The following is a 20,247-nucleotide window of genomic DNA, read 5'->3' on the forward strand; positions in this document are numbered from 1 at the left end:
TGTGAAAGCTAGAAAAATATAAGGGCCTACATATAAATGGTTATAGTCGGTGAGTTCCGTCTATTTCACAGTAAACCCTGAACTGATCCCTTTTCCTCAGTGAATTCAAAACCAATTTCACCGGTGGTGACACTTGTAACATTGTCGTGATTCTCGATTATGCGCTAATTCGATTTCGCCATGGTTACTTCCAGAGATGTCCATGAGATCGTCTCCAAGCTCTCGTCGGACAAAGCCAAGACTCGCGAAGTAAACCTTTTCATTTACCCTTTTTTTTAATCGTTTTTGGGTTTTAGGGGGAAAAGGGCTGAGAAATTGAGGTTTATGGTGTATCTATGTGGCTTGTTCTCTTGATTTCGTTGTGGGTTTTCACAACGATGCTTTAGCGTTTCCTTAAACTCGCAATACGGCTCGGTTTCTTTGATAATCTCTCGTGTGGGTTTGGTTTTAAAACGTTGATATACTTATTTCGTTGTGTGTAAAATCTGAGAAATGGAAAATTAAATTTCAAGGTTTCTCATGTTGATGAATTTCTTACATAATCTGTATATCCAGGATGGTGTCAAGTTACTGAATACATGGCTTGAAGGGGAAAGGTCAATTACCTTTTGTAGATTTCTTTCACAAAACACAGCTAAACTTAACTTGGACGAGATTCCAAATGGTAGGTAGTGATTATTTTTCTTCAGCGACATTGGTGCTACTATTATGCAGTGCATCAAGCTTTGAAGCTAATCCAGAACCTTACTTCTCATTGCAGCTGAAACATGGCCCTTTTTGGTTAAACTTCTCATTCAATGTGTCTCAATGGAGGTGTCAGGTAGCAAGAGACGTCTCCCTAAACCAACTTTTGCAAAGACGCTTCGAGTTGTTATTCAGAGAACAGAAGAAACTAGGTTTCCTGGTGAGAGATAATTTTTTGGTGAATGAGATTTTTAGTAACATGCTTTTGCTTCTTTTTTTTTTTTTTTTTTTTCTGGAATTAATTTATGCTTGCAAAGATGCTTCATGATGTGATTCGAATTGCAGAATATCAAGTTTCTTGGTCAGAAACGTTGTAATCTGATTTAATGTTCCCTGTAGTTACTATGTGCTCAAGTCAGCTTATAAAAGGCGTTCAGTTTTATCAGTCAATTAACGGAACCGGAAAAGTGCTATGTTTTTATTAATAGAAGACGATCTAAGAATAAACTGGAAGAACATGAACATTGGTGGACAATAGTATTAACTATGGAACCGTAATAAGTTTGATGTTCATCTTATTAATATTTCCATGTGCCGGTCTGTTCTACATGTTTGTTGTTGTCTCGCAGAAATGTATCTTAATGCTTACACTTTGACAGTGCATTTTCTCTAATCAAGAATTCATCCTCATGTTTATGTAACTACTCTGTTTTAATGGTCTCAGGTGTACATTGTCCTTTGCTATCTATGGCCAAAACCCTCTTTGCACATGTACATGATATCTTGAGCAATACACCAAGCTTTCAGTCCGAGTACGCTACCATACTCCGCCATCTTTTGGAAATTAGGGATTACCGTTTCCAAATGAGGAAGCGTACATATTCCAGTGAGTTCTCTTCAAATCGATATATGTTAATTGTCTGGTCTTGTCATGGATCTGGAGCGTATGTTGGTTTACTGGTGTTGGGTTTCTTTTAAAGATAATGTTTTTGCAAGGTTTGGTGCTGCTATACATGGAAAGGGCTGGAGCAGGGTTTTGCGAGAAAAGCAGTGGTCAACATAGCCAGAAGGAGGAAGCTTTTCGCCATATTCTTACGCTTCAGTCACTTCTAGAGAACCCCTCTGGAGATTTTCCTGATGACCTTCGAGAAGAAATTGTGAACGGCTTCATTCATATCTTCTCTTCTGTAAGGTCTGATTTAATTGTTAGTCAGTCTCTCATTCAGATCTGTACCCTCCTTTGCAAACAGTAATAAAAGTTATACTAATTATTTTAACTCTTCCAGAGATGAGGGAAAGCTTTCACGCAAGCTTATTGAATGTGTAAATACCTTCTTGCTGAAGGATGGTCCTAATTTAGGCTCTTTGTCACTTGACATTCATAATGCGGTTGAACAATTGGTATTTCGTTGCTGGCTAACAACCCATGATAAAAACCTAAAGGTGTTTTATTTTGTTTTGTTTTAATTTTTATTGCTTTTGTTGTAACCCTTTGTTAATCATCTGATTTTTTTCTTCATAGTACAGTTTCATGGTCTAAGTTATGTTTTCTTTTCTTCTTGTTCTGCCTTGTAGGAGATACTTGTTTCTTATGGAAGGCTACAGCTAAATTTGACAAGGGGTGCTAGTCAATCTAGTTCTCTGGTGGAACAACTTTTGGACGTGGTTACCCGTGAATTGGATCTAGGTAGTTCATCAAGTTCTGCATCATGGTACATCTTTTTTTGAGTTTTCTCTTCCGAAGGAGCACTTCTTTAGATTCTACACATCTCGTGAAGTTATGTAGGTCTAATTAAATTATTTTATTAGGGGTGATTCAACCAAGGATGATAAGTTAGGGGCATTGAGCACCTATCAGAGTAGCTTGGTTGAGCTGGCTGCACATGTGTTCTACCAGGTACCTGTTTTATATGCAAATTACTTTGTTCTTTGAGTAGCTTTACATGGCTTACAATAGAGTTCCAACTCATCCGACCATTTTTTTTTTTACTTTTCATTTTGCTTCATCTTACCTTCACCCTTTTTTGAGTTGATTCAATCTATGATTTCTGAAGCATTTTTGCTCTGCAGTGAATTTGGATTTATATACTTTGAGAATACTTTTAAATCAATACTGTCGATTGAATCGCGTCATACAAATCTGTTTTTTGCTTACATCCTTGTGTATCCTTGAATTTGGGTTTGTGTCCGTTTGTGTGTGTAGACTGTAGAGTGAATATGTTAGTGACAATTAGAACTTTGGCAGGCATGTGTCAAAACATCTAGACCATCAGTGTCAGAGAAACGAGCTCGGAGGCAACCTGTTGCGCTGCGTCTTGTCGAGGCACTAACTGAAGGAAAATGGCTATGGTATGTTTCTGGTGAGAGCATTTGCTAGATGATATTCCATCTGCTGATGTCTTCTTTGCGATTTTTTTTTCTAGATACATGTGTAGCCATATCATGAGAATGTATTTGATGAGTGTACGCCATTTGTTTGTTAGTGTGATACTGGAAATTAAGTTTCAAGGGTATCTCTTTTAAGATATATCTGTAGTATTTCTGTCAGTCTAGATACTGTCCTTGCACTAATTATATAATTTCTTTGCTACCTGTTTTTTCCTAGAAACTTTGTTTTTATGTATACATAGACTGATGTACATAAGCTTTACCCAGGTGTGCTACTTTTGGTTGTCTAGTTCGGACTTATTGTACTCGCATCAATAAGGATCTCCTTATTTACTGGTTTGAAGCCATCTGCACGAACTTTCAGAGGTAATTTGGGAAGTTAGACTTTATATTACATGGATCTTTCTTCTGTACCTCTCGGAGAACAGTAGCTAAGAGCTTAGGAATGTTTTTGTCAACAAGGAGTATTGATTTTGTAGTTTCTGGTATAATGCTCTTTAATAATGCCCATTGCCATTTTATCCTCGAACATACTTCCCTGGCACATATCTTACTGGATAGCCAAAACGAAAGAAGCAGTTGGGACGACCATATATATAAGCCTGGTTAGACCACACCTGAAATAGTACTTTTTTAAAGTACTTGTTTATCGACTGAGTGGCGTTTACTATTTGTTCTTATGTTTCTCATATTACCAACTTCTGAACAATAATATGATTCAACGTTACTTGGCAATTGTTGCCTGCTATGATTGTAGTACCTTTGGCAGATTATTGTTTTAAATTCCTGATGAATAACTTGATTAATAATGTGATATATCCATTTTCATAGCATTCTAATAGCTGTAAATTGTAGATGTGGTGCTACTCCTGGATATTTCATTATTACTACTAGTATCTGTAAGTCTGTAACAGTGGACTGCTTTTGTTTACTTAATCTTGTATGTGACAGACTTCTGGAGGATGCCAGTATGAGACGTTCGTATGATGGTCTACTATGGACTTTGAGGTACGTTTATGATGGAATTCAGGTGTTCACTATTTTGAATTTGCAGCAAGTTCCTTCATATTTTTATAAATGTAATATGCTGTCGAGGTGTTTAATACAAAAACTATGCAAATAGTATGAGGCACTTAGGGACCTTTATTTAATATAACGTTCAAGTTGTTAAATTCGCCGATCCTTCAAGTTGTTAAATTCCGATCCTATATCTCAGTTTGTTTATTGTGAAACTTTAATTTATTTGAAGGAGTTTGCAAGGGCTCTCTTCTGGTTTGTTACTTTCAGATACTACTATGGACATATCAAAGTCCCCTGTTTCTTCAAGTGAGGTATTTTACATGCCTTTATGCCTTTGTGTGTGTGGGAGTCTGATAATAATATAGGTTATTAGACAAGCTTTGAACAGAAAAAATGCATTGCTGAGATTTAGAGCTGATTGGGTATTGTTACTAAAATAAGATGACACTCGAATCCGTTGATTATATTAAGGAGAATGTTGATAATATATAATGTTTCTGTGTTTGTGTATTGGCAACCAGTTTTGGTGTAGAATGAGCTGACCATTAATAGCCTATCAACAGATAGGATTATGCTTTTTATGTTAAGTTAAGAACCAACTGACGTTACATAAATTATGTGACCATTTTTGATAAAAATTGTTATGATGTTTTGGAATTCTACATTTTATGATCTGAGTTCTAAAAATCTTTATTACTTTTAGTTGTATGATTGCTGAAATGGTTTTTAGGCCCTATACATTTCAGCTTTGTATTGGAATTCCTGATTTCATTCATTAATATAATATCTTGTTATGAATCTGATTTGCTTTGTTGTTAGGTTTTAGTTTCTAAACCGCATTATTTGCAGCTAGATCGTGGTTGGCAATTGATCTGGAGTTCTTTAATCCATGGGCTAGCAACGTTCAGTAGCACGACTGTAATTGTAAGTTGCACTTATCTACTTATATCCTTTCCTGTTTCGCACAGTATTCTTTTAGATGAAACTAGAGAACATATAAAAATACACCCTGAACACTTGATAGCAAATAAGTTTCCAGCAATGAAACTTGAACTTGTATATTGGTACCAGACAACAACTTGTATTTTAGAGTTTTAACATTTCTTCGAACGATGAAAAAAGCTTGCTTCGGGGATTTGTGTTAGATCAAATGTTAGTGGTTTACTAATTAGGGGCTTCCTTTTTAGCTATTTCCTGTTTCTTACTTCAACTCTGTAAGAAATTCGAAATTGGTCAGAAGTTGATATTTATTTAGATAAAGAAGAGACTTTGATGGAAATCAAGGTTAAGGGGTTTCTTGGTTACCCAATACTATTTAAGGGTGGTTGGTAGTTCTTTTAGCTAAACAGTTTCCGATTACTCGCTTTGTTTAGCTGATTAGTTACCACGAATTTTTTTACGCATGGCTATTTCTACACTATTTTAATGCAGGTTGATGCCGTCTTGGTGCTCCTTGGATCAATTATCTCAAGTGTGAGTTTGTAAATGAATTTTATGAAATTTTCTAAAGACTTGTATCCTCATAATGTTCTTGTCTCTTCAATCAGCAGCACATTAACGTTGGGATTCTGCCTCAAGAAGTGTGGGATCATCAGTTATTCAGGCACATACCTTCTGAGTAAGCCTTTCATCCTCAAAACTTTTTGAGCATGTTGTCAGCTATTTCCTGAGTGCAAATAGGCTAGAGCGTCAGTTTCCTGAAGAAAAGAATCAAAATAAGTTTATGCATCTTATTCTTTATAAATGTTTAATGCTACGAGATTATTTGTGCTTGACTATTGGTTGGCTTTTATTAATAGATGCTGAATGGCTCTACTGTTGTCTAAAGAATTATTACTTTTACTCAGGCCGGCCTTGTACTTCATTGCATGTTACTTTTCACGTATGGGTTGCCAGGTAAACAGGTTCTGACAGTAATTGTATGGTTTTGGTATCTACATTCTGGGTTCACATATTACCAAACTTACAAGTCTTGAAAAGTTGTTACATTAACATGGTCTTGTCCTATAACTCTGCAGGGAAACCTGCAAGATGATTTACATCTTCGACGCAATCTTCTTAGAGCAGTTTGTGCCCCCCTAAGCTGGAAGGTAGTTTTTTTGTTTGTCCAGAAGAACACAAGAATATAGGGCACAGATGTCTAACTATATGTGACACCTCTTACTGTGTGTGGACGAGGTGTTGTCTAAGATATGACCAAACAAAACCAATAGCCTGAGTTTTGCACCATAACGTAGATTGATCTTGCACAGTTTTAATAGCCGTAGTTAAGCACTTAAATATTGGGAAAGGCAGTGAAATTTCACCCTTTTATGTTATTTTCTGCCAACTAGTTGTAAAGAGCTGCCGCATTCTATTTCCACCTAATATGTGAAACTCAAATCGTAAGAGAGAGTTTAAAATCTTATCAGGTTCACTGAGTGTAGTAAGCATTGTAGATTTATGTCTCGAATGATGTGTACCACACAATCATATTGGAAATCCTGCTTATGGCTTATTAACATGTATAGGGTCGTTTGACACTAAATGAGAGAATGGTTCAGCTTCTACCGGCAGCTGCTTTTTCCTTATGTGCTGGTTTCAATACTTCACTTCCAGTACCTAAGGAACATCTTCCAACACCATCTGAATGGGATGTCTACGAACAGGTGAATGATGTGGCGAAGGTGGTTGTTATTAGAGAATTGAATAAATTCATCTCAGAAAAGTATCAAGACTAATATTGAAAAAAACTGGTTTTGTTTCTTTTGCAGATAGATGATGCTGAGATAGAAAGAAAATTTGGACTCTTTGAATGCTCCGTGGAGGCTCTAGCAAAAGTTTGCTCAAATTCTAGCAAGGTGAAGGATCCTTACTTTCTTTTTTCGCCTTTTCCTGACTCATTTCCGCGACAGTAGTTTTATTTCTTTGTATTTTCAGATCTCTAGCTGCCAAGTTTCTGACTTTGTACAACTACCTCTGGTATTAAGAGATCCATTGCTTCATGACATGGATATCTATTTTCTTAGCATTATCCCGGAGAGCAATGCCAAAGGACCACTGTCTGACATCTTTATGGGATGTGCTCTGTTGTGCCATTTTATGCATGGTTCTTATATCACAAGGTTTGGCAACTCATCCTGTTCTTGGTATTTTCTTAAACTTGTGAAAACTGATATTTTTCTTTATGTATCAGATTTTCTCTATTGAAACTGTTCACTCCTTTAATATGTATATATATAATATAGTTTATATGAAGAGTTTCATAGTTTTCTTGATAGATGGTGAGCACCACTTGTAGATGCGTCTTTGTTCTGTTTGTAGTGTCATCATGTAGCTGTCAGAGGCAAGTTTGTGTAATTTGGGAAAAAAAATTTACTCTTAAGAGTAGGTGCCTAAGACATAAAAGTGATTTTGTGGTTGTGAATTTTTCTGCGTGATTTTTTCTGCACCCTGGATGTACTAGCTTAAATTGTATCTCTTCAAATTTTCTTTCATTTCTCAGGAAGAGTAATGGAAGCAGTTCGTTCTTTTTTAAAGCATGCCAGTATTTGTTAGAAGGCTTGGATCATGCTGTCGAAACAATTGTAAAGAGCCTCAATGATCTTCAAAGTCTCGGTCCCTTGGGGTTTGGCTCAGATTTTAATGAGAAAGCTTCTATAATAGTTTCGTTGAGGTCCCTTACTAAGTCTCCCGTCTTTAGCAACAGAAGAGACCATAATCTTCTTGGCGCTAGTTATGATCCTGTAATTCACTCCTTAGAGAACCTTTTGCGGGCATTTGCTAAAGTCTATGGAGAATACACTGAGCACGCAGGGAATACCCAATCCAACACTATACCTACAAAGTCGTTACCACTTGATTCCCCAGAAGTTGGCAGGATAGTGGATATGGAATTAGATCTGGCTGAAGACACTAAAGATATGGATATTATAACTGCCGGTGGGAAGGCTATACCCGGCCTGTCTGTTTCCACGGGGAACTGGAAGTTGGGCATGATATCACTTATCTCATGTTTTTCTCCAGTACTTCAGTTTCCGACATGGGATGTTCTATATAATCTCTTGGAGAAGGAATGTGATCCTAAGGTATTTCAGCATTTTTTTTTTCCCCATATCAGTATCTCAATTTTTTTGGTGACCTTAAAGCCACAAACTGCTTACATGTGTAGGTGCTGGAAAATATACTGTATCATCTATGCCAGCTTTCATGCTTGACGTCTATGCCGAATGTTAATGAATTGGTATAGAATTCAAATTGTTGAAAATTTTCTGTGAAATATTTAGAGAAAGGAATAGACGGTTTTATATCTACATCTCGACCAACCTTTCTTTCTTTGTATTTATGGGGTTTTGTTTCATTATTTTACTTAAAGGTTAATTTCTTGGATGGCATGCTTAGCACACAAGTAAAGATCAAGCGTAACTGTCTTAACATAGTCACTGCTCTGCATGTTTTACTTCGCACTTTATCATCCTCGGGGATGGATTCTTCTGGACTCAGAAAAATCTGTGATTTGTCTTCAAAAGATGGAGAAAGTTCTCAGGTACTATTTGTTTAAGTTGATTATTTGATTTTCTTCCATGATCTGCTCTATTCATTGCTAAAGTAACGTGCAGGTCTTTATCCAACTTGGCTCAATGGTGAATAAAGTTTCTGAATTTGGTCTCTTGGGATGGTTTGGGCGTGTCAAGCTGATCAACTGTATATGTGATCTTGTTTTGCTTAATCCTCAGACTGGTCAGGTGCCTACTTTTCATATTAATTACTCTTTCTTCAGACTTAAAGAGATGACAAATTTGCAATATTGATAATCACCCCTCCTGCTTCTCTTTGAGCTGTTTTCATGAAGCGAAAATGTTCCTACCTTAACGTTTCATAACTTAGTTTTCATGTCGAATACCATTGAAGTTGAAAAATAACATTTCCTTCAGATAAGACATTCCTATTGTTTGCAATCTTCCTTTCACTCATTACTTGTAGCGAAAATGTTCAAGTAAAGAAGAAACCTTACAGTGTGTGTACTATAATCATGTCTTTTATCTTAGGATTAAATATGAGTAAATGGGCAGTTACCCCGTTTTACCATTAATGCTAATAGTTTCTATTTTTGCAAATGTTCTACTTGGTTCCTTGTGGAATTCGTGATTTGATTTAGTTCTACAGTTAATTTAGTTCTTTTTTGACACAGACAATGATTGAGCGACTTCTATTAATGCTAAATGACTCTGATTATCGCGTGAGGTTTGTTCTGGCAAGACAAATTGGAATTTTATTCCAGACGTGGGATGGCCATGAGGCACTGTTCCAAGATATTCGGTAAGTTTGGTGTTTGTTTATTTAACCTTATTATTATCCTATGGCTTTTTATTAGTAGGGTGTTTTCCTTGTAAGACAAACTGTTAGATACTCGTTTCTACAGATTCTTGTTGCATACCATAAAGAGAAAAAAATGAAAAACAGGCTGATTTCTGTCTTTGTTGTGGGCAGACACAAGTAAATTTAGTTATCTTACTTGAAAACCTTCTTCTCTGATACATTGTTCTGAACAACAGCAATCTGTAAGGTCTGATGCTTCACAGCGCTTATACTTTGAAATATTAACTTGCTTCATGGTCTCGGTATCCGTTTTTTTAATGTTCGACTGTAGTTTCTGATTAGTTGTTAATAGTTTATTTTTATCACTGTTTTCAGATATCGTTGTCAGATTAAAGTATCTCATATTAGATGTTAATTTTTCCCATTTCATTTTCCAGCTCCAGCTTCGGAATTATACTGGTAACCTCCTCAAAGGAAAAACTAGTCACTGCAAGGGATGTTTTGGCTGCTGGTCCCCAGCCTCGCCCGAAAATGGAGACTGTCATCATTACTCTTATGCACCTTGCTTATCACAGTGAGAACATAGAGTTGCAAGTAATGCTTTTTTTTTTCTTTTCATTTTTGAATTATTTTGAGCATACAATCATTTAGCTGTGTATTAACATCGTATTCTATAATGGGATAAACGCAGGCTGTTTTTATGATGTGCGCTGTTTCAGCTATAGAACCTTGTCAGAGGTATTTCCTTCTTGTAACTGATACTGTCTTTTATTTATACTTGAAACCTTCTTCTACTTATCTGGCCATTTTCCTTCTAGGGAATTAATCATTGCTGCACTTGACAACCTATCAGCACAACTCCATTACCCATCTAGGTTCAAGGTGTTGTTATTGATTCTCATTTCTTTATCTCTTCCACACCTGCATGATAAATGTTCTTCTTCTATTTTTTTGCAGCAGAGTTATCTGACATTAATCACCTCTGAACGTTGTAAATGTTGCATGCTGACATCATCTACATCTCTTTGTAAAATGGTTTATGCAGTACCTGGAGGAACTCTTGGGCCCGATCCTCTTTTTCTGGATTGCGTGTGGTGTCAGTTTAGCTGGTCTTGTTGAGGTATGCCACAAGTTGATATTCTCTGTTTCATAAATCATTTGTTTTCTGTAATATATTACATTTTCACTATTCATGTTAACTTTTTTTTGTTGGAGTTTCAGTTCTGCTATATTTTATAAACCAAAATAGCATTTATATTTCAAACTTGTGGTACAGAAAAGTAGATTCAATTTCTTTTGTTTCTATTGCACATGGATCTACAATAATGAAGATAGCGCCTAGTTTGACAACAAAATCAAAGTAAATTACTAGTGGATGAATGAAATATCGACATGAGATTTTAGATATCTAGCAATATGTCCTACAATTGTGGCAGTTTGTAGAATGAGTACATTTTAGCATTTCGTATCATCTGGTGGTTGCTTTTCTGCAGACAAGTCAGCTGTTCATTCCAAACACTGAACCAAAATATTTCATCCACTTTTGTTCCCACTGGCTACTTCCAGCTCTTCTGGTGCATGAAGATCATACTAACCTTGATTGGGTATCTAAGGTAAGGGTGCTTCCTTACATCTTTTATGGACATAACTGAACGTTATACAACTCCAATTTCAGTTTATGGAGATGCTTAAAGGACTTTTAGTGAAATTTGTAATATGTACAAACTTTTGGTTGCTTTGTCTTCTGTTTTTGTATGATCTTCATTCTACGGTGGCATTTAAACTTTCCCAATCTATATTCTGCTAACAGTGTCTACAATTTGTAGATTGCTGGCCAACCGGTGGCTGTGTTAGTCAAGGAAAATTTTGTGCCAATATTTTCAATATGTATGGGATTGCACTGTAGTAAAACGTCAGAATGTGATAAAGGTGCAATGGTGCTTCAGAATTCAATATTGTATGTTGGTAAGATCAGCGAAAATGAGAGGGACAAGCTAATTAAGCAGAATATGGTATGGCATCTATAACCTTTGACTCGTGATTCCAGATCTATCTTTGGTGTTTGTGGTGGAAAATTCCCATGCTACCGTTGTTAAGCTAGTCTGATCAGCTAGTCACAATATATCAAGCCTTCCGATCCAAGATCAAAGCATAGGCAACTGCAAGATTAATAGTTTGGATGCTTTAATTTCATTTTGTCAGAGATCCTTGGTTTCAAAAATAGAATAGATAATTCTTTTCATTTATAACGTATTTTAATCCCTAATGAACACCCTGTTCTGTTTTCAGGTGTCTATTGTTAGTTTTATTCTATCATGCACTTCCTCTTCACCAGAACCTTCAGTTCCTGCTTTTTCTCGTGACACAATTTCACTTGCAGTTCAAACAGTTGTGGATGGTTTTCTGGAAGTGTAAAATTTCTTGCTCACTCCATGTAGACTTGTTGTTTAGTTTTTCCTTTTACAAGGTCTTACTTGGTTTATGCAGTGCTGATTATCCTAAGAATGCGGCCATAACTGACAGGATAAACATTTTTCGCCCGGATAGAGTGTTCATGGTAAAATTTTAAATTTGCCGATGCTTTTTCACAAGATCAAACTGTTCTTATCAATTTGATACTTCAGTCAAAATAATTTTGTTGTTTTTTCGCAGTTCATAACAGAAATGCACTATCGAATGTCAGCTGCATGCCATCATCGGCATACGCGTCATCATTTGGCCGCACTTGAGGAGCTTACAATTCTTCTTGGTCATAGAGCTTCAGTTCCAAGTTCCATAAAGTGAGCAGAATTCTCGATTTATCTATTTGATCTTGTTTGATCGTTAGTATTAAAAATTTTCAACACAAAAAGACTTTTTTTGAGTAGAAACTATGTTGAATTGGTAGCTATGAGCTTGACCATTTGGGTTCTTTTCTTGCGTAGAAACTATGTTGTTGTTGATGTTAAAAGGTGTAGTTTGTGCTTGATTCGGTTCTGCTATTGTCTTGAACTCGTTTGTACTGATAAGTTTAATCAGTAACTTTGTATAGTGTTTCTTTTGGTGAGAGTAATTTCCAATTTAAATCTTTAGTTGATATTGAAGGAGCTACGGCTACATTCTATGATGTATAGAACTGCTACATTGTTCTGCTACTAAACTCGATTGTCATCTGTAAATTAAAGTTTCAATGGCACTGAAGAGTGAATCTCTATTTTCGAGCTTTAAAACCTTATGTTGGTCTTTGATTGTTATCCCTTTCAGTTACATATTAAATCTCGTTGGACAATTTATTGGATATCCCTCATTACAAGACCAGTGTTGTAGCATAGCCTCCTGTTTGCTGGATTCGTTCAAAAGCAATCCGGCCAAAGAAATTGTTAGTGTACTAGGTGACCAACTCCAGGTATGTGTTACTTGGTGTTATTACTTGGGTACACTTTTGAAATACCAAGGGATTTAATTACTTTTTTCAAAAATGGTTACATTTCTCGGTCTGCGGGTTTTTTAGTTTTTGGTCTCGCAGCTGGTTACATGTTGCATCGATGCTGAAGCAGATACCAAAGTTTCTGGTTCTAAGTCATCTCAGCTCGTAAATTTGCTACACAAGCTAGTTGTTAATTCAGATTCTGCTCTTGATGAAGATATCAGGGTAGGCGTCCTACCTATAAAGTTGCCTTCCTTTTTGTTCTAGCAGTGCCTGGAATAATCGAGAAACTCACCTCTTCTGATTTGTTCATTGATTTCAGGATTTGGAAGCATTCCCTGATATGAAAATTTTCCAAGTCATTAGTAAATCACACATCAAAATATGCGAAGCATATTCGCCGAGGAGTCATCTATTGAAGGTCAAGCACTCTGCAGTTTTTGATGATTACATTTTTGTTAAAATTTTATCAATATCCAACTTTTTGTTTCTTTGCTGTTCTACTATGCAACAGTGTGCTAGAAGATCTTGTTATCTGCCACCGAGATTCCTTTCCAAGAGGTATCAGTTCTATCTTTCCTGAGCTAAATCATCTTGAGATATGCATTAAGGTTTCCCTATGTGCCATGATGTGCTTAGGATATTAACTGTAGAATTAAAATGACTTATGGTTCGTTTTTGGTTATTTTTAAATTTTCTTAAGTGGGTGGGTCTTTTCGATGTATGCACTACTTGTTTCATTGTCCGTGGACCCCTTGGTTGTACTCAATGAAAGGTTATATTTCTGTGTCTGTTTTAATTTCAAAGGAATTCAGTTTTGTCGATATGGCTCTACCTTAATACCAACAAGGTTGAGAGTCTACTACTCTTTGATCCTCTACTCCTATCACATTGCTGCAATTTTATATCAACTTATCGTTCCCATGCAGCCTCCAAGCACTGCATAACAAGCTCATAGCCTCTGGAGTTTCTCAAGAAGGGACAAATGTAGAAACGGCAGAAACATTTTGGCAGTCTGATGATGAAATTGTAAATGCTGTTTGGACTCTTGTCCGTGTGTCCGCCTCTGATGAAGCAGATAATATGAGACTTTTGGTGTCTGATTTTCTTTCCAGGGTATTTGTGATTCTCTTTTCAAGTCAGTATCTTTTGCTAGGCGAATTTGAATATATAGTCTTATTTTCCATTTTTTTTTACTGAAGGTTGGTATTAGTAACCCGCACACTGTTGTTTTCCGTCTTCCTGGGGAGCTGGGCTCCATGCATGATCGTCAATTTGTTTGCCAGAATACTGGATCAAAATTGAGATCTTTCACTGAGAACGGCATATCCGATGAAACTCTTATCACACTGCTGAAAGTTTTGAAGAAGTATCTTTTAGATGACTCTGTAAAGATTATTGATGTAACATCTCAAACTCTTCGGGTCAGTTTTCTAACTTTCGTACCTACACAGATTTGGCCTTGCTTTTTTATTTTCTGTCAATTGTTTGGTTGGTCTTATCTTTCGATTTAGCTGTAGTAATTTGATAGTCCCTCTAAATTTCGTAATGTTTGCTATTATCTAATTTGGCATTTTTTTCTCAATTCTGCAATCGACTTTAAAGTTTGTTCTGTTGTTTCATGTTTAACACATTGTTTCTCATCTTTATTCCTCGTCGAATGTCTGATCTGTTAATAATTTACTAATCTACAATCACACTCATGAAAGTTATGATTTTTTCTGTCTTATGTGCATTTACATTTGGGTAAAAACATATGTAATCCCCTTCTCAGCTTTCCATGCATTGTAGGGGCTGTGCTTCATTGTCTCCTCTCTGAAAGGCTAATTGTTTGCAAAATTTGCTTTAATTTTTAAAAAAAAACTAGCTATATAGATTATAGATGTCCCTCTCTTCTTATTTTAGGGAATTCTTTCAACCGAAAGGGGGCAGCAAGCATTATCATCTTTCGATTCATGTGAGAGATCTTCCATTGAGGTGAGCCTTTTATCTGGATTAGCTTTCTGGTCTTATGCTACTTTTCATTGGTTGATATTTCGCGGATAAATTGGGGCAGGCATTGTTTTCAGCAATAGTCTGCTGTTGGGTATATTAGATATGGTTCTTTCAGAAAGTTGTGAAAATTGATTCAAAAATCATATCATGATATATATTCAGTGACTACTTAAAAAAATGAATGATTTATAGTGGATTTCCCAATCTTGTTAGGGTATCCTAAGATGAAAACTGCTCTGCCTGTTCAGATATGTTTTTTTTTTTTTGGTAGGTGCATGGCAGGAGCGTGAACCTTGACATTGTGGAAAAGATCTTACTGGATAGCCAAAAGCAGTTCAAAGGTAGTTAATTTTTTTCTAGAGCCTTAAATTCCTTTTGGCTATTACATTTGCGCATGTCATGGATATGTCTGTTTTCATTCATGTTTCATTCCTCTTTTTTTAAATTACTCAAGAATGGTTCATTTTGGCCTCCTAGCTGAGAACTTTTCTCTGGAGAAGTCCGAAGTGTGGTCCACAGATAATAAAAACTTTGATAGATGGATTTGTCAGCTTGTGTACTCTATGATCGCTTTATGTGAGGATGTCCCGATAAGGTATCTCGTTGGTTCCTATTTACCAGAGTTACCATTAAAGGATTGAAGTAAAATCTTGCACTGAGTGATCATTGTTGCTGCTTTATTTGACAGGTTATGCCAGAACATAGCAATGCTGAAAGCTGAAATCTCGGAGCTTCTATTCCCTAGTGTTATTGTTAGTCTTGCAGGAAGGATTGGGACGGATATCAATTTACACAAATTAATAACGTCACAGGTAAATCTTGTATTTTCTGGACCTACCAGTAGTGCTTAATTTTCTAATTGCTTGCATTGCTCTTCTCTGGATATCTCTGTTTGTTGATTCAAATCCACTCCCATTGCGTTCCCTTTTTTGGTTTTGTCTATTGTACATATTTGCTTACTTTACTGTTTCCCACCTTGACTCCTTCTCGACTTTTTCGTACAACCGAATTTAAATCTATTTTAGAACTTTGGTTGTTTGTTTTCTTTGTTTTTGTTGATGAGCTGAGCATTATACTTGGCATTTGCTAATTCTAGTTGTATACCATAAGGTTCTACCTGGTGGCTGCTTCATGATTTTCCTTAAGAGTTGTGTATGTTGCAGAGACAGAAAATTTGTAGTCACTTTTGCTAAAGCTTGTAATCCCCATTGGCAGGTGAAAGAGTATATCTTCATTGATTCAAACAAGCTAACAAAGTCGAAGCAAATTATGTTAAATACCCTGAATGAACTGCGGATGTGTTATGTCCTCGAAAGATCGATTTTTTCTGGACAAACTAAGAAAGAAAAGGTTAGGGGTATTGCTTTGAGCACTGATCTGTTTGCCATATTTTTTTTTCAAGTTTCTAAAAAAATAGTTTCTTGCATAAGAAATAAGCTTCAATATCAATAACAGGGAAAGTTATGCTAATCGTAGGTAGTGTATAAGGACAATCTGCTATTTCTATCCTCTTTATAGTGAAATCTGTATCATTTGATTTGATTTGATTTTTATTTTTATTTGTACAAAATATTCTTATGATATATGTTACCAAATCTAACTTTGGGATGCCCTTGCAGAATGCTAAGCATTCTAGCTACAGTTCAAGATCATGTTCCACAGCTACTAAGATTAGAGATGTGGAAACAGCACCAAATGGAATGGCAGCGTCCATAACTACAAATTGGGAAAAGGTTTATTAGCTTCAATTACCATATGCATTGTTACGACTATGAACATTTCTGATCCATAAAATATTTCATGTGTCTGGTGTTTACCAGAAATCTCCTTAAGTGCTTTTAGCTTCCTGCTAAGATTTCCAACTGTTTTACAGGATTTGCAACTATGTTTTACAGGAAAATGTGATAGGCGTCACACCTTTAGTTTTGTTGATTATGATATGCCTTGTTATAATTTTTGTGTTTATGTCACGTAAGAAGAATTGATTACTTTCAAATGATCAACTTTGAGGTTTAGTAACTTTATATTATATTAAAACGATGCATAACGTATTTGTTCCTTGTCAGTTGTGTGCTACTTCTATGATGTAGCCATTTAGTGTTAAAGTTTCAATACATTTGTTGTTTAAGAGTTTTTGTATCATTACATATGGCTCTAGTTAGCTAATCAGTTATTCCTCTTGTTTCTTTAATATCTTCATCATAAAGAGTGCCTTTTGTTGATCAGGTTTATTGGCTTTCCATTGATTATCTTGTTGTTGCCAGATCAGCAGTAGTGAGTCATCACTGTCCTTTTAGATCATTAACCAATTTAAGATCGAGACTTCAAAGCTATTTCCAGTATATAACTCTTCTCGTTTTTCCAGGTATGCGGTGCATACTTGACCGCCTCCATGTATGTTGAGTATTGGTGTGAGGAGAGATTTGGCAATCTAACTCTCGGAGATCCTGATTTTTCTTATCATGATATGGTACTTACAAGAACTGCGTGTTATCAATTGGGGATCAATGAACTAGATAATATTGTTCTCTAGCTCTTTTCCATTTTTTTAACCAAATAACTAATATGCAATCTGTTTTGTGCTTATTGTCATATTTGAAGTTTTCATTTGCTGCATTTTCAAAATTGCAAACTCTGTGGTCTCCATGTAAAAAAGGGGATTACAAATAAAAGTCCCTTTGCATGATTTCATGCAGCAGAGAAAGTGGTTTTGTTTGTATTTATTTCTAATAGTTCCTTTTCTTTGTGGTTAACAGTTGCCGGATCATGTTGAGATACTTGTGTCTGCAATAACAAGAATAAACGAGCCTGACAGCTTGTATGGGGTTATACATTCAAATAAGGTTTGTTTCTGATACTAAAATTCTGTCCTACAGATTGGATATCTCATCCACACATTTGGGAACTCTTGCCTATTGGAAATGGTTGGCTAGTCAGTACTTTTCTCTATGGGTAACATTAACCCCTTTGATGTGAATGCTGTGAGAAAACTGACACGATTCCGCTGCTAAATTCATACAGCGATTTTTAAAAATCTTTTGCTTGTTTCACATATATGACTAATACTCTCTCTTTCTGTTACATGGATGTAATCTGAAAGTTGTCTGCTCAAATAATCACATTTGAGCATGAGGGAAACTGGACAAGGGCACTCGAGTATTATGACTTGCAAGCACGTTCACAGAAAACAGTCGTGCCACGTAGCTTTTCTGAAAATCTAGAGGTGGAACAATCGCAGCCAACAACTAGTGCACGGCATTCTGTTTTTGGTGAAGGGGAGGTCCAGAGACAACCATTCAAAGGACTCATAAGGTCGTTGCAGCAAACAGGCTGTATGCATGTCCTGGATTTGTATTGCCGGGGCTTGACTTCCCGAGAAGGTTGCTTTCAGTATGATCCAGAGTTCATCGAATTGCAGGTATGCAACCTGATTTGGTTAAGTTTTCTCTTTTTTCCAATAAATGGAAGTCATGTCTAAAGAAGGCTGTTGGTTAATACTATTAATATTTTACGGGATAAAGAAAAGATATGATGAATCGGACATCTTGAAGTAGTAGCATAGCAATTAACTAATCGAGCAAGACTCAGTTGTTGTATGTAAGTTGTGGTTTTTAGGTGATAACTCAAATTCTTGCTTGCAGTATGAGGCTGCATGGCGTGCTGGCAAATGGGATTTTTCTTTACTTTATCCGAAAACGCATGGCCAACCTCTGCAACATGTCAAGAACAATAATTATCATGAAAATCTACACTGGTAACACATCTCTACTCATATGTGCCAATGATGCTATTCTTAGCCATTATATATATATATATATATATACATATATATATATATATATTTCCCTGTTTGTACCTCTCGACTGCACCAAATTTATGTGACATCTTATCAACATAGAATTTGCCGCTTGTCTTCTGACTTTTATTCAAAAAGAATGATATGTTACAGAGGAGTTTTAGAATAGAGTAGTTGAAGTCTCCAGAAATTGCTGGTCTCTGGCTTTATTATGTGGGTCATGTCCTAGTATAAATGGTCAGTTATGATGAAGTCCTATTTAGCTTTGAAAAGTCCTCAATATTACGCATGCGACACTAGCTCCGACCTTTAGGCGTGTTTCTTTCTCCATGTTTTAATATGTTATTTTTCTCAGTTGTTTGAGAGCATTGCAAGAAGGGGATTACGAAGGGTTTTATGGAAAACTGAAGGACACGAAGAAGGTAACACATTATTTCAGTGTATCACCATAGGATTGGAAGGTTCCAAGCTTCGATGTGGTAATAATATTTGCTTTTTCTCCTTTTTAGGAGCTTGTGTTGTCCATTTCCCGTGCAAGCGAAGAAAGCACTGAATTTATATACTCTACAGTAGTGAAACTTCAGGTATGAAATTTTAAACGGACATTAAAGTACAACACCTTTTTCCATCATAATTGTCCTGTGGGTGCCTAATTACTATAAATGTGCTGATTCTAAAGATCTCGTGTCTCTTTGGAAAACAATGGTTTCGACAATCCTAATTTTTGATTTTTTGATGTTTTATTATGTCCAGATTCTTCATCATCTTGGACTAGTTTGGGATCTTCGCTGGACGACATCTTTACATCAAAGTGTGCATGGCTATCCAGTCAAACAAATAGCATGCACAGACCCCGTGACTCCAACAATGAATCAGGTATTTTCCCTTGTAACTTCTTTTTCAAGTGGTTGTTCACTAGCTTCTAGTGAATAATTTAAAGCTTCAAGAATTTATGTTATTTTATTTACAATTAGATTAGTTTGGGATGTATATGCGAAACTACCAAGAAGCTAAGTGAAAGAATTTGTTGCCTGAGGCCAATGTTTAACTATGAAATACAGTTGTCTTGGCTGAATAAGGATTGGAGCTCTATTATTACGCAAACTCAGTTGCACATGAATTTGTTGGAGCCATTTATCGCATTTAGGCGAGTTCTCCTCCAAATCTTGGGATGTAAGGAATGTACCATGCAACATCTTTTGCAGTCTGCTTCATTACTTCGCAAGGTATGTCTAATGTAAAAAGATACAGTATCACTTATAGTAAATGCAGTGGAGCAACACGTTATCTTGTTTCTTTCAGGGAACAAGGTATTCTCATGCAGCTGCGTCTCTGCATGAGTTCAAGTTTCTTTGTGCAAGAAGTGATGGACAACAACCCGTTCCAGATTGGCTTGGAAAGGTACTTTTTATGATTAATCTTGCATTTTTTTGTGGAATTTGAATAGCCTCCTTTTTCTTCCTTAATTGTACATATTTTTGGGAGGTGTTTTCCTTATCACATTTAATGAGGGTGAGACCAAAGTTACAACTAAAGTTCTAATCACTCCTACTTTTACCGACACCTACTTTTGTCAAGAAACAGTTGTGACCTAGGACACAAAATATTTTAATCGAACGATGGCATACATTACTTGTTTTTGACATCTATTAGTTACTTT

General features: G+C 36.1%; 1 protein-coding gene across 18 annotated transcripts in view; it reads left to right on the top strand.

Annotated features, from left to right (window-relative positions):
- Window positions 1-20,247, top strand: part of LOC104780632 (serine/threonine-protein kinase ATM-like) — a 26,267-nt gene continuing 6,020 nt past the window's right edge. Inside the window, exons 1-56 of one of the 18 annotated variants that reach the window (XM_087510370.1) lie at window positions 1-249; window positions 556-664; window positions 761-904; window positions 1,409-1,570; window positions 1,681-1,876; window positions 1,971-2,127; window positions 2,260-2,396; window positions 2,494-2,581; window positions 2,930-3,044; window positions 3,340-3,438; window positions 4,024-4,080; window positions 4,322-4,403; window positions 4,912-5,016; window positions 5,524-5,565; window positions 5,640-5,710; window positions 5,940-5,988; window positions 6,111-6,182; window positions 6,603-6,740; window positions 6,846-6,932; window positions 7,012-7,196; window positions 7,577-8,159; window positions 8,243-8,314; window positions 8,447-8,617; window positions 8,691-8,816; window positions 9,263-9,390; window positions 9,828-9,984; window positions 10,082-10,128; window positions 10,209-10,272; window positions 10,436-10,510; window positions 10,884-11,003; window positions 11,217-11,402; window positions 11,680-11,801; window positions 11,878-11,947; window positions 12,043-12,170; window positions 12,634-12,775; window positions 12,881-13,021; window positions 13,119-13,217; window positions 13,311-13,357; window positions 13,726-13,912; window positions 13,999-14,220; window positions 14,702-14,773; window positions 15,063-15,132; window positions 15,269-15,386; window positions 15,480-15,603; window positions 16,007-16,141; window positions 16,411-16,524; window positions 17,018-17,065; window positions 17,157-17,261; window positions 17,548-17,634; window positions 17,892-18,209; window positions 18,433-18,545; window positions 18,943-19,009; window positions 19,097-19,171; window positions 19,341-19,463; window positions 19,649-19,813; window positions 19,890-19,988. In XM_087510370.1, the coding sequence (XP_087366496.1) occupies window positions 3,025-3,044; window positions 3,340-3,438; window positions 4,024-4,080; window positions 4,322-4,403; window positions 4,912-5,016; window positions 5,524-5,565; window positions 5,640-5,710; window positions 5,940-5,988; window positions 6,111-6,182; window positions 6,603-6,740; window positions 6,846-6,932; window positions 7,012-7,196; window positions 7,577-8,159; window positions 8,243-8,314; window positions 8,447-8,617; window positions 8,691-8,816; window positions 9,263-9,390; window positions 9,828-9,984; window positions 10,082-10,128; window positions 10,209-10,272; window positions 10,436-10,510; window positions 10,884-11,003; window positions 11,217-11,402; window positions 11,680-11,801; window positions 11,878-11,947; window positions 12,043-12,170; window positions 12,634-12,775; window positions 12,881-13,021; window positions 13,119-13,217; window positions 13,311-13,357; window positions 13,726-13,912; window positions 13,999-14,220; window positions 14,702-14,773; window positions 15,063-15,132; window positions 15,269-15,386; window positions 15,480-15,603; window positions 16,007-16,141; window positions 16,411-16,524; window positions 17,018-17,065; window positions 17,157-17,261; window positions 17,548-17,634; window positions 17,892-18,209; window positions 18,433-18,545; window positions 18,943-19,009; window positions 19,097-19,171; window positions 19,341-19,463; window positions 19,649-19,813; window positions 19,890-19,988 (5,727 nt within the window). In that variant the 5' untranslated portion in view covers window positions 1-249; window positions 556-664; window positions 761-904; ... (4 more) ...; window positions 2,494-2,581; window positions 2,930-3,024. Of the gene's footprint in view, window positions 250-555; window positions 665-760; window positions 905-1,408; window positions 1,571-1,664; window positions 1,877-1,970; window positions 2,128-2,259; window positions 2,397-2,493; window positions 2,582-2,929; window positions 3,045-3,339; window positions 3,439-4,023; window positions 4,081-4,321; window positions 4,404-4,911; window positions 5,017-5,523; window positions 5,566-5,639; window positions 5,711-5,939; window positions 5,989-6,110; window positions 6,183-6,602; window positions 6,759-6,845; window positions 6,933-7,011; window positions 7,197-7,576; window positions 8,160-8,242; window positions 8,315-8,446; window positions 8,618-8,690; window positions 8,817-9,262; window positions 9,391-9,827; window positions 9,985-10,081; window positions 10,129-10,208; window positions 10,273-10,435; window positions 10,511-10,883; window positions 11,004-11,216; window positions 11,403-11,679; window positions 11,802-11,877; window positions 11,948-12,042; window positions 12,171-12,633; window positions 12,776-12,880; window positions 13,022-13,118; window positions 13,358-13,725; window positions 13,913-13,998; window positions 14,221-14,701; window positions 14,774-15,062; window positions 15,133-15,268; window positions 15,387-15,479; window positions 15,604-16,006; window positions 16,142-16,410; window positions 16,525-17,017; window positions 17,066-17,156; window positions 17,262-17,547; window positions 17,635-17,891; window positions 18,210-18,432; window positions 18,546-18,942; window positions 19,010-19,096; window positions 19,172-19,340; window positions 19,464-19,648; window positions 19,814-19,889; window positions 19,989-20,247 lie in introns of those variants that run through there. The other 17 variants (XM_087510363.1, XM_087510373.1, XM_087510358.1 and 14 more) reach the window with 17 other exon arrangements.

This window comes from Camelina sativa, chromosome 4 (genome assembly GCF_030686135.1).
Source record: "Camelina sativa cultivar CO46 ecotype springtype chromosome 4, ASM3068613v1".
Lineage (NCBI taxonomy): Eukaryota > Viridiplantae > Streptophyta > Magnoliopsida > Brassicales > Brassicaceae > Camelina > Camelina sativa.